The 12,274-nt window shown below is 39.3% G+C and overlaps 1 protein-coding gene across 5 annotated transcripts in view; it reads right to left on the reverse strand.

Moving 5' to 3' along the window:
• Window positions 1-12,274, reverse strand: part of DOCK7 (dedicator of cytokinesis 7) — a 158,738-nt gene that overhangs the window by 92,797 nt on the left and 53,667 nt on the right. For all 5 annotated transcript variants that reach the window (XM_059727904.1, XM_019489130.2, XM_006274711.4 and 2 more), the window contains exons 10-14: window positions 8,540-8,620; window positions 7,488-7,653; window positions 6,689-6,831; window positions 4,345-4,438; window positions 2,059-2,221 (exon numbers count right to left, since the gene is read on the reverse strand). In XM_059727904.1, coding sequence (XP_059583887.1) covers window positions 2,059-2,221; window positions 4,345-4,438; window positions 6,689-6,831; window positions 7,488-7,653; window positions 8,540-8,620 — 647 coding nt within the window. The remainder of the gene's footprint in view (window positions 1-2,058; window positions 2,222-4,344; window positions 4,439-6,688; window positions 6,832-7,487; window positions 7,654-8,539; window positions 8,621-12,274) is intronic.

The following is a 12,274-nucleotide window of genomic DNA, read 5'->3' on the forward strand; positions in this document are numbered from 1 at the left end:
AGGCAGCCTTCATTGCTTAAAGTGAACATCTTTAAAAAATAGGATACTATCACATCAAAGAACAGTCCACAACCTAGAATTAATCTCTAAACAAGTACTCATAGCTTCTGCAAGAGCAGCCACCAAACTGGGAAGCAGACAGCTACCACCACCCAATGAGACCAATACCAGCTCAAAAGAGCAGTCTGAAAATGATAGCAAGAGCTGTCTTGGTCCCAGTAAGGCCCCCTTGTATATGTTTACCAGAATGTCTTCAAGAGAGAAGAAATAGCAGGGAAGTCTCACCAGCCCTCCCCACCAACTCATGCTCCTTCATCCTATCCCCAAGAACTGGTGACCACTCCCCTCGTCTCCTAATAATACCTGAATTATAAACTTGCTGTGCAACTGTTTAGGGACTAGACTTCAAAGCCCTCTGATATTGATGCTCTGCACTAAGATGTTTTCAAGAGCTAAAAGATTAAATCATGGATACAAGCCAATTTGCTTTCCAATCAAGAAAACCTATTACTTCCTGGAGAAGTCCCAATTGCCTGACCCAAGGGAAGCCAGCCAAGCATGTGAAGAAAATAACCAGAGAAAGATGCACGCAAGTGTGAGCGTGCGTGCATGCATGCATACATGCACACACACGGAAACACTATTGGAAACAAAAGCACTGAGAGACATCCTGTCCCTGTGGAGCCAGCTCAGTAACTTCAGCTCTCTGTGTTTCCAGACAAAGAATCTAACAGTTCGACCCTCCCCCTGTACTAAATCTTTCGGAGGAAGAGTGGGGTTTGACTCCTGGCAGCCATATTCCCGATTTGTACAACCCCAAGAGCTGACCCTTATCTGTAAGGATTCTAGGCCAAAGAATGGGAGCTGAATTTTCACAGCTTTCCTTTCACAACCTCCCTCCTCTTTCCCCTCTATCCAAATTCGAAAGGCAGTTCTTTTCCCAACCTTACTGGCTGACTTCCCAACTCCCAGGCTCTTAAAGCGAGATCCTTTCAGTGAGCTGAGAGTCCATTTTCTGTAATTAGGTTTTTAAAATTACCGTACTTTCCAATTTTATTGTAGACTTTCAATTTCTCATTTGAATTGAATGAAAATAATCATTTTGAAGCTAATACTTACACAAAATTGAGTTTGGTATTCCCCCACACCCATATACACTCTTCTCTGCTCCTTTCCCTCTTTTCCCCTTGCAAAAGGAGAAAAAATGGGGTGGAAATGGTGTTGGGAAACCAAGACACTGAAAATTGGAACCAAAATTGTGCTTTTTATTTAAAGGAAATATTTTGGGCACATGTTCACACAGGATCATGTGGTTTTGATCTACATGGGCACAGGGGATGCATCAGATAACAACAGGACCTACTGTTCTTTGTTAATTTTTTCTTCTTTTTTCTATTTTTAATAATATATTTTAGTCAGAAAGCTATTCTTCGTTTAAAAGAAAAAACTTTCAGAGAAAAAAATTCAACCAATTCTGGATTTAAGCCTATGGCCCCTGAGAGGGTGGGCCTGTCTTTATCTTTCCAAAGGCATTCTTTAAAAATACCACTTTACAGCACTTCCCCAGAGCATACATACAGCAGGGGAAAGCTGGGCTGACTAAATCTTGTTCCCTGAGAATGTGTTTTAAAACTCATTTGGATTTAGGTTTCGTTATGTAACTGAAATTCAGTTCAGTTACGGTTTCTGGTTGGGACTATGTGGAAGTAATGATGCTTAAACGCATACACACACATCAGAAAACTTGTGAATTTTTATTTTGGGATTTGGGGTTTGTTTGCAACTAAAACTCAAGCAAATCTCACAGCTGAAAAATGAAGAAAACTTTCTTATGTGCCCCTAAGAACTGTTGAGTTTTATGAACCTATGAGAGATTTTATGAACCTCTAATAGGCTCTGTAGAGAACTGTTATATCATTTATTTTCTGTTCTTTTTCTACCACCTCAGTTATTATGTCTTTGGCAAAGTAAGTCTTCTGATGTGGCAAGCTCTGAAGCAAATCAAATAATAAACATGGAAGTTCTGGACCCGCTAATCCTCTGGAATTAAAATATTACCTGTAAGTAGTATTTGGAACATACACATCCCTGGCTGGAAACTCCAGGATCTCTCTTGTAGGTCTAACTCTGCTGTCTGGGTAAAGTTTGACTTGCAGCAGCTCTGGAGTTAGGCAGTAGTGGGGATTCTCTGGTGCTGGAGATATGTCTATCTTCAGCTGAGCTGTACAAAGAAATATTTTTATTGTACTACATGAAAGATACATATATACTAAATGTGCATAAATAATGTTTTTTACCCATATTAGGTAGCACAGAAGAATTGCATTCCTGACAAATATCCTGCAAGTGAGGTCTCGTAGCTTATGAAATAACTCCTTATGGAAGCACCTGTCACGTGGTACATGAAATACTAGATTGGCTTGTAAATGTGAAGTCAAGAACTATCCTGTACTTCCACTAATCTAGGCTATGGTCTACAACAGCAGTTTTTTTGTATCCAGAAGACACATGGAACTTCTATGAAGCTCTAGGTACCAAGCCCATGTATTTACACAGTCCTGAAACAGAGGGTTAGTGGGACCAGAGACAGGCAAGAGAGAATAGGTAGAGTGGTAAGAGAGCATAATGAAAGTAAAACACATTCCAGGATGGAGGAAGAACAGGTTAAAGAATATTAAAATACAGTGAAGTTGGCAGGGCCATAACAAAATTCACCCCCCAAGAGCTTATGGAACTACCTGAAGCAATCTCAGATCTACTAACAATCACTAACTATCACCTTGAAGAACTCATGGAGGATGGGTGAGCTTCCAAAGGAAAGGAAAAGCACAAATATAGTATTTACAGCAACCAGCACAATATACCACCATCTCAAAGTTTGCATTTTTTTTCATAGTCCAAGCATTTTCCTAATCATATAGATTTTTCTAACAAATAGGCCTGCACACTTCTGTATCTTGTTTTGCATTTGATTAAAAAGAGGGTGGAGGGGAAAAGAACCTGGGGAATTACAGACAAGTCAGCATAGGTTCAATCTGCACAAAGATACTAGAATACAATTTCTAACAATCAATCTGTAAACACCTAAAAGAACAACAAGAACAGCCAACACAGATTTGTCAAGAACAAATTACATCAAACCAATCTACTTCCCTTCTTTGATAAACTAACTGTCCAAGTCTGCAGGGGAGAAACCTTATATGATAGACATATTATGACTTGGGTGATCCTTTGGCCACTGTCTGGTATGACAGTCTCATCAGCAAGACATGGGAACATAGTTTAGATGAAATTCCTATAAAATGGATAAACAACTGACTGAAAAACTATTTAAAAAGTAGTGATTAATAGTTCACCATCGAAACTAGAAAGACATGTTACCAGGGGTCTGGCAGGGTCTTTTGCTAGGCCCAGTATTATTCAACATTTTGAAATGACTCACACGATGAGACAGAGGGTAGACTTAAACTACATGATTATATGAAGTTTGAAGGGGTTGCCTTGGAGGAGAGGTTTAGAATTGAAAATAACGTTGATTCTTGATAAATTGGAAATATGGTATGAAATAGGTATGATGAAATTCAGTAAAGAGAAATGCAAAGAACTATACCTAGGAAAGATAAATCAAATGCAGAAATACAAAACAGGAAATAACTGTCCAGACAAGTACCGCAGAAAAGATTTTGGGGTTACAGTGAACCACACACTGAATATGAGTCAACAGTGCTGCTGCAAAAAAGACAGAAGTTATTTTAGCATATAGTAAGCTGAGTGCCATGGGTAAGAGCTACAAAGTAATTCTTCTAATGCATTTGGCACTGCTGAGGCTTCAAATGGAACATTATATCTACAACATGTTAAACCAATGCAGAAAAAGAAGAGCATTCAGGAGAGAATGACAAAAAAGACACAATTAAAAGAACTGGAATTGTTTAATCTAGGGGGATAAAAGAGAAGAATGAGGTGGAGCAAACATGTAAAAGCTTGTTATAAAAAAGCAATTATTTTCTATATCCACTGAAGGAAAGACAAGTACTCAGTATAATTTGTAGGGAGAGAAATTTAGAAATATCCAAGCTAACTATAAAGATCATCAAGCACATTAACAAGTGACCTAAGACATGGCAGAAACCCTGTAACTGGAGATTTTTACATATGGCTCAGACAAACATCCACCATAGCTATTCTAGGTGTATGAGATCTTGCTTTAGATCTAAATGTATTCCTAGGGACACTTTCATCTGTAGTATCCATGTTCCTTATGAATCACATGGGAATTACCAAGTAATCTTACAAAGCCAAAAAGTTCTCCTTTAAACATTTTCCACCAAAATCATTTAATACCTGTAATGGGTCTCAACCTCCGTAAAACAGAAGACGGCCTTCTCATATCTGCAAGGAACTTGTACAAATCTTCATCACTCAAGCGATCACCCTCCTATTGGTTTATGGGAGGAAAGAAAAATGACTCTGTGTAATGTCTTCATACTTGACTTACAGTATATTAGTGTACCTGGCTGAACTTTTTGATTGAACTTTCAGTGAAATTAGCTTCCCTCCCACCAAAAAAACCCTGAAAACTGCTATCAAGTTTTGTGGGTTTTTTTCCCCACCAGAATTTCCTATTTTTATCAAAACAGAAAATTTGACTTGCCAACTCTGAAATTAAAAGTTTGCTTCCCCTATTTTATGCAGAAATGGAAAATATATAGGTGATTATGGGAACAAGTACTGGGAAGACAAAGCAGTCACAGGAATTCTTTATCATTTTTCTGTTTTTCCATTCTCCTTTTGCCACTCTGTAATGGTCCAAACCTTCCATAGCTTGGGCAAAATAAGAAAAACTAAGCTCTAACTCCACCCTTCTTTAAGTGTGCAAAAAAAGGAAGAATTTAACCACAGTTTATGGTAGGGAAAGGGAGGGAGAATCAAAGAGGGCCCACTCGTCCTTCAATTATGTTGTTTTTCCACCAATAGAATGCCACTGAGTGACGTAGTTTCTGATTTACACTTATATTTGCAAATTCAGACATGAGCCATCCAACAGCAGTGAGAACAGGAAAGAATGGCTACATTCATAAAACCAAGGTGCCAACAGATTTTTCATAGAGGAAGTCAAAATTTCACAATGTCATAGCAAGGACTTAGCTGGTAAAGAAAATCTCTTTTTTTTCAAAAACTATGATCTGGACATATGCTCTACTGTGTTATATCAGAGATTCAAAAGATGATTTTTCAAGTAAATTTTCTCTAACAAGGCACTGCATTAAGGAAGGCTAGGCAATGAAGCGCACAGTTTTAGGTCAGGTATAGTTACTTCAGCAGCTGGTCCAGGTGGGGATTAGGAAAGGGATCAGTATTAATTAGTTTATACATTACTTAACTGAAAACAAAATAGTTTCCCTTTCAAAATAATCCACTGATTTTTGACATTTTCTCTCTCTTTTCAGCACCAAAGGCTGTCATACTTCTGCTGCTGCTGCTCAGCAGGAAAATACAGGACCACAGCTGAGAAAAGTGGACAGTCAGCAACACAGTACCAAAACTAAAGGGTCTTGTTCCCCCAAGGGACCTAACCCTGGAAGGTATTGAACAATAGCATAACAAGGGGTGGGTGAGCAAGACACAAGCAGCAGCAGCAGGAGAAATAGCGGATAGCAGCTAGTGGTTTATGGAGCAGCCTCCAGGTGTAGCTCCTCCTGACCCTGCAGCTGTCAGCTTTTTCACCACTGAATTTACCTTTGCAGACTGCTGCTGGCAATGAAGTTCAGCAGCTCATGGTGACTATGGCAAGGGGGTTCCTACACCCAGCAGCAGCTCTGTTAATCTGCTAGCTGCACCAAAATCTTTACCCCCCATCTCAGAGCAGCAGCTGCTCTTCACCAAGGATCGAGGGAGTGAGGCTGATGCCCCTGGGTGTAGCTATGCTGACACCTCCTCCTACAGCTGGTCTGGCCTAGGGCATAAACCTTACTAGTTACAGCTCTGGTGCTGAACATATCCTGAGAGCCCTGGCCATTCTCAACTTCCAATGAAGAGCTGGACTGTGCACCTATAGATAAACTGTCCTTGATTTCAGTGCTGTTATTTCAGTAGACTGCCTTAAAGATTGGGACTTTTGTTATGAATTACCTGATTAAGTAACCACCATATTGAAGTTTAGGCTACAAACCCCTGCATAGAGTAAAGACAAATACCTCCAATAGCCTTTGGCACAGATTCACTCAAAATTCAAATTTTCTCCAGCTGTTTTGAGCCTGCTTCTGTGAATACTCCAACAAACAAGTTTACTGTAAGGAACACTTGAGAAAACCCTGAATTTTAAATAAATGCTAGAGAATACTGGAGGGAAAGTGAACTAATCTCAGGAGATCTGATCCTATCAATGACTGATCCAATGACCAAATAATAACAATGCCAGGCCCAGGTGACTCCAGTCAAAAATACTGGAGACAGCTGAAAGTTCATAAATCAGTTAAGCACAATGAGTTTCATCAACAAAGCACAAACTGTTTACAGAACCTGTCTGAAGAATAAGCTTCCCATAAAATAAATACAACTATACACTGTTCAAAGACAGTTTGTTAGAGAGAAGTTAAATTTACTCAATGCACCATGAATTATCCATTCAGTTCAATTCTGGCTGCACTTAACCAAATCATCCTAATGACAATGGTTCATATCATACCTGCTTAAAGAAGTTTGTCACTGTAAGTGTGGCTGGCCTAAAGCTAGTCAGATTGCAAGCCTCATCTCCGCTTGTGGTTCTCTCTAAGGATCGTCTTCCAACAATACTAGAATTTCGCCTCTCTGACCAAGATCCTTTGCGTTCTAAAATAATAATACAAATGAAAAAAAAAACAAATTGTACAAGAGTCAAAATTTGTTTCAAGCAGGATTTTCTACACAAGAAGATAACTGCTGCATTCAGAAATTATGCAATAAGCATGATAGAAGAGGTGGTTATGCTAAGACAATCACACTCCTGAGGCATCAGGAAGCTATGAAGCACAGCTGAATACCTCTGCTCCTCTCATAGCAACCTCACCCCAGTGCCTTATTGCTATTATAAAAGTCTTTATCGTGTGGAGATTTATGTATTTCTCTTGCGCTGGAAGATGATGAAGTTGGCAGTTTTGGGGATGCTGAAGAGCAGTTTCAGATGAGCTGTGTGGTTCACAAAGATTAATCCACTCCTTTGGAAAATGTTCATCAGCCTCTAACACACTCAGTCTTCACAGCCTGGTTTTAAATAGTATATCATATGGTTTGCTTGTAAAATCCTTGAAAGATAAATCTATTTGTTATCATGGACCTTGTCCTTTTTATTTCAACCTTTAGCCAGGACCATTACAAGGGTGAGGAGGGGGGGAAAAACCTGATGAAATAGTGGATACAGAGCTTGGTCTAAAGTCCACTGAATTCATCTGATTTCAATGTACTATGGATCAGGTCACGCTTCCTTATACAAATGCAAGGTACCATACCTCCTGTGCCAACTTCTACTTCCGTGGAATCTCTCTCCAAACTTCCCGCACTGCTGACTATGTTCATTAAATGAATGGCTGTCCAGGCAAAAGGCATTCGATATTTGCCTAATCTTTGGCAAAACTGATCCGATTGACTTTTCAACTTTTCCAACTTTTCCTTATTCTGCAAACAAAATATTTATTTCAACAAGTCAAAAAAGGAAAGGGAAATAACAGGATTAATAAATCCCTTTGATCAAAAATGGTTTGGGGTGTTTATTTCCAAGCAAGCTAATAGAATTATTTCTTCACCAACAGTATAATGAAGATGATCATTACTTTGCAATTTTTCTCTGAGGATTTCCAGACACTTCGCAAACACTAAGGAATTTAGTCTGTAAAAGGCCTACCATGGACTTTGCTATTGCTAATGTCTCCATGTGGATGCTTTGGTGATGGAGAACAGTATGATAAGGTCACTAGAATTATCTCCATTTTTCAGAAGGGGAAACTGAAACACTGAGAGGTAAATGGCCTTATCTGTGGTCACAGAGTCTAGAGTAGAAATGAGACTAGAGCTCAGGCTTCCTTTTTTTCAGTCCTGTTAAGCGTTTAGCTCCAATTCAACCAGTCCCTTACGCACATGCCTGCTTTTAAGGACATGACTTCAAATGGCATTGCTCACATGCTTCCAGTTAAGAATGCTTAAGTACCTTACTGACAGGTATTCTGTACACCTCAGAGAAGCAATCCAGTCAGTTTTCCCCTTTCTGTTTGCCTGCCCCTTTCACAAAATATTAGAAGAAAAAAAGATTTCATAGGAAAATATGGTTGCAAAATCACCCCGATTCAAAAACTAGGATGGCAAGTTCCCAACAGATATGATGTTAATGATATTTTAGAACCTCCCTGTGATTAAGTTCCAAGTGAAAGGTGCTCACTTGCTAAAAGAAACAGCAACAATAGTGAATAAAGCTCCCTCCTGTGAAGGGCAATAAGTAAAATACATTAATGGCCAAACTAAAATATCGTCAAAGGTCCTGTAGCCATCATTTAATTAAAATTCTTACCTTTGCAGCATCAGCTTCCTTAAAAATCATATATGGCTCTGCACACTCCCCTATATCCCCTTGCTGTAATACTTTTTCCAGCTGTGGAGGAAAAATTGGTTGGTTGTGAGGGCAGAGATATGTTCACATCAGAGACTGATAAATAAATTAAGCACTAAGCTTAGATGTTTTAGAAGCATAACATTTCAAAAAAGGAAGAAACTTATTTTCCTATTCTGTCAGAAAAAATGAGCTGCAGGTGTAAGTCAAGGAACAAGCACTTCAGTCAAATAAACAGATTTTTCACCCAAAACTAACCCTCCCCCCCTGCTGCAAAACTGCAGGTACAAGAGTGGCTGACCTCTTTCAAACATGCCTCTTTTCAAAGGTTTCGAAAGAGTTAAATTAAGCATTATATTTTTACTTTCAGGTCTCAACTTTACAATTTTCCTAAATTTGATTCTTATTTAACATATGCAGTATCACTGTCCTCAAACAGATTCAGAACAGATTCAGATAAAAAAAATGCTAAAAAATAATAAACACACGTTTCTTATAAATAACCTTATTTAAAATACTGACAACCAACACTAGATCCTAAACATTATCATCTCTTTCCTAAACATTATCATCTCTTTAAAATACTGAAATTAATCTTAAAACATAATATTCAAGCATTACACGTTTGCTACTGAAGTTTTTTAAAAAGTCAAAACTACTGAGCTGTTGAAAAGCACTGGCTAAGCTCCTAGTACCAGATTTTTGTAAAGTGATAAACCATCTTAAGGGCATGTGTAGATGAAATGGGGGCCCTAATTTGAAGTGGTGGGTTTTTAAAAACACAGTTTCAATTTACGGCTGATTAAACCCCCATGTCATGCACACACCTGACTTACTTGCCTCTCTGGCAGCAGGGAGGGGAGGGCAAGCTGCCAGCGCGCAGAGTGGTCCCTGAGCTGTGGGGGGGCTGGTACTTCCCACCACAGCAGCACCAGCCCCCCACCAGGTGGGATCACCCCACAGGCACCCGGCTTGAGTGGTCCAGGGGGGCACCACAGCTGTGGAGGGAAGCACTGAGCCCCCCATGTGGCTCAGGCAGGCAGGCTCTGGGGTGGGGAGTGGGGGGGAAAAGATCAGGCTCATCACTTTTCTTGGGCAAAGCCTGCCTTCCCAGGCTGCTGCCAGGCTGCCTGCAGGGCTTCCTGCAGAGCTGAGGAGCTGCACAGAGCCCGGTGCTTCACTCCACGGCTGTAAGGACAGCAAACTAAAACTCCTTGAAGGAGTTTTAGTTTGCTGCGCCCCAAGTCATTTAAGATGCATTATGCCACCAAATTTCCTACAGCAGCTGGAATTAATACGCAATAGGCTGCCAAGGTACGCAAACACCGACACCATTAAAGCGGTGCAAAAGCATTTAGCCTGCTTTAAAGTGTTGTGCACATACGCACCTCATTTATCCACACAGGGCCTTAGATATCAGTTAGCCTCTTCCACAAGTATAGAGTATTGCCTTCATTTAAATTTAGTCAGCTTGTTTAGTTCAATGACTAATTTATACACCGTCAAAAAGCTGATTGGGAATTGCAAGCAAGGAAGCTCGTTTCCCTCTTCTAATTTATGAACAAAAATGAGGTGAGAGAGGCTGAGTTCTTTTAGTTCTACAATCCTGAGGGACACAGTGATGAGAATCTCTCTGTTCAACTGACTAACAACAAATAATGCTTCTTTTGTTTGCTAGTAGGCAAAGGTTTTTTGTAATATCTTTTACTTACTGGACCAACTAATACAGCTGCCTCTCCTACATTTCCTGGGCCAACACTATTACAACAACACTCCAACCCCTTTGATCGCTGGATAAGTTTTAAGTGCAAAATTTGTTTCGATAAATTTACTTTTCTTTCTATGCAACACATTTATTTAACTAAAAAAATAGAAATGGTGCTTTTGTGCATTTTAGTTGAATTCAAATGTCCATCCAAGCAAGGCTGGATGCAAGTCACAAATTAAAAAGATGAATCATCTAGTAAATAAGAAAGGTGTCAATTCACTGTCCTCTAACTCAATGATTTTCAACCTTTTTAACTTGATGACCCCCTAAAAAATTTCAAGTGGAGGTGCGAACGTCTTTAAATTTTAAGTGTGGGTATTCACATACTTTTGATTAATCACAGTCATCTTTTGCAGACCCCTCCGGCATACTTTGCAGACCCCCAGGGGTTTGCAGACCACAAGTTGAAAACCATTGCTTTAAACATGAAACACCAAAAATCTGAAAAAACGCTTTTGAAGCTATAGTGTTTTCAGGCATTTATAGAAAACATCCACCTCGCTAGAGTATAAGCTGTTTAGTGGCAAAAATAAAAGGCAAATTTAATGTACAGTCAACGTTTTGTTCCAAATCGGCATGCTTTAACGGTGAGAAAATGATGAAAAAAATCAACCTTTCTCCAGAAAATAAAAAGCAAATGTAAAACAGTATTAAAATAACTTATTTTATATCAGTGTTTCTGGCTTGCTGATTTAAATCATAATAAAATTGGTGCTTTTAAATTGCTTTTATTTAAATCGATGCTCTCCATCCTGGTTGGTTCCTCACTGTGTTAGGTTCTGTACAGATACAGCCCAAACAGCAATCAATCCCTGCCAAAGAGCTTCAAGCCTACGTGATGACACATAATAGGTGGCCAGGCAGATGAGTGATGAAGAGGGTTGGCACATTAACTGTTTTTAAAGTAGCTTTGCCCTTACAACATCAGCCAATGCACAAGCCATTTCACTTAAACTGTAATATATTTCAGCCTATCTTCTTGTTCTGTGTTTGTACAGTGCCAAGCACAATGGGATCCTGCTCCATGTCTGGAGCACCTAGATAATAGCACAAAACAAAGAATAAATAAGATGGCTATTTCCCATTGCCCAGATGCATTTACATTGTGATGCACAGCCAGCTGAAAAAGCAATTTCATAAAGAACAATAAGGACAAGGCCCATGTGAAAACTCAACCGGTAAGGCAAGCTATTTTTCTGGTTTATTTACCTTGACCATGTCCTTTTCATCATCACATGATAAAAATCAAAACTTACTTTTAAATAAATGGCTACGAGCTATGTTCAGCTCATTGGCTTTACAAGCACAAATGTGTAATCACAAGCTCTTCTAACTAGATCCGAGCTCAAGATACACATGGCATATCTCTGCCTCATATCTTGTAAAAATCAGCTACTGTGAATACTTGTGCACATGCAGAACCTGATTTTACAAGGTGCGCAATGATACGTGTGGAAAATCCAAGATCAGACTATGTCTCTAAGCTAACAAAAGCCTTGTTCTTGCTGGCTCTGATTGAGCTACAGACTTAACTCACTTCTAGAAGTTTAATTTGTTTGTAAGAACCGGCATACAGAAGATGAGAATAGACTCAGAGTCAGCTGAGTTTTCAAAACCTGGCTCTCTATCAGGTAATGTAACCAGTGGCTGCAAGATAAGCATATACATCTTAGTCCACTTTGTGCAGCTGGGCATAATTCAGACTGGGATTAGTTACAAAACTGGTCTATTTGCCCATTTCAGTTAGCTACCATGAGTATGGCTGCCATTGGTATGTTATTATATCAAAATAAAAGGGAGGAAATAACCCCAATTATGACTTCTCCCACGTTATTCCAGAAGTTACCAATTCTACATTTGATGGGCCAGTTACCATCTGATCATATCCCAGCATTTTTCTAGGATCTCACACGAATTAATGTAGGTGA

Source organism: Alligator mississippiensis, chromosome 5 (genome assembly GCF_030867095.1).
Source record: "Alligator mississippiensis isolate rAllMis1 chromosome 5, rAllMis1, whole genome shotgun sequence".
Taxonomy (NCBI): domain Eukaryota; kingdom Metazoa; phylum Chordata; order Crocodylia; family Alligatoridae; genus Alligator; species Alligator mississippiensis.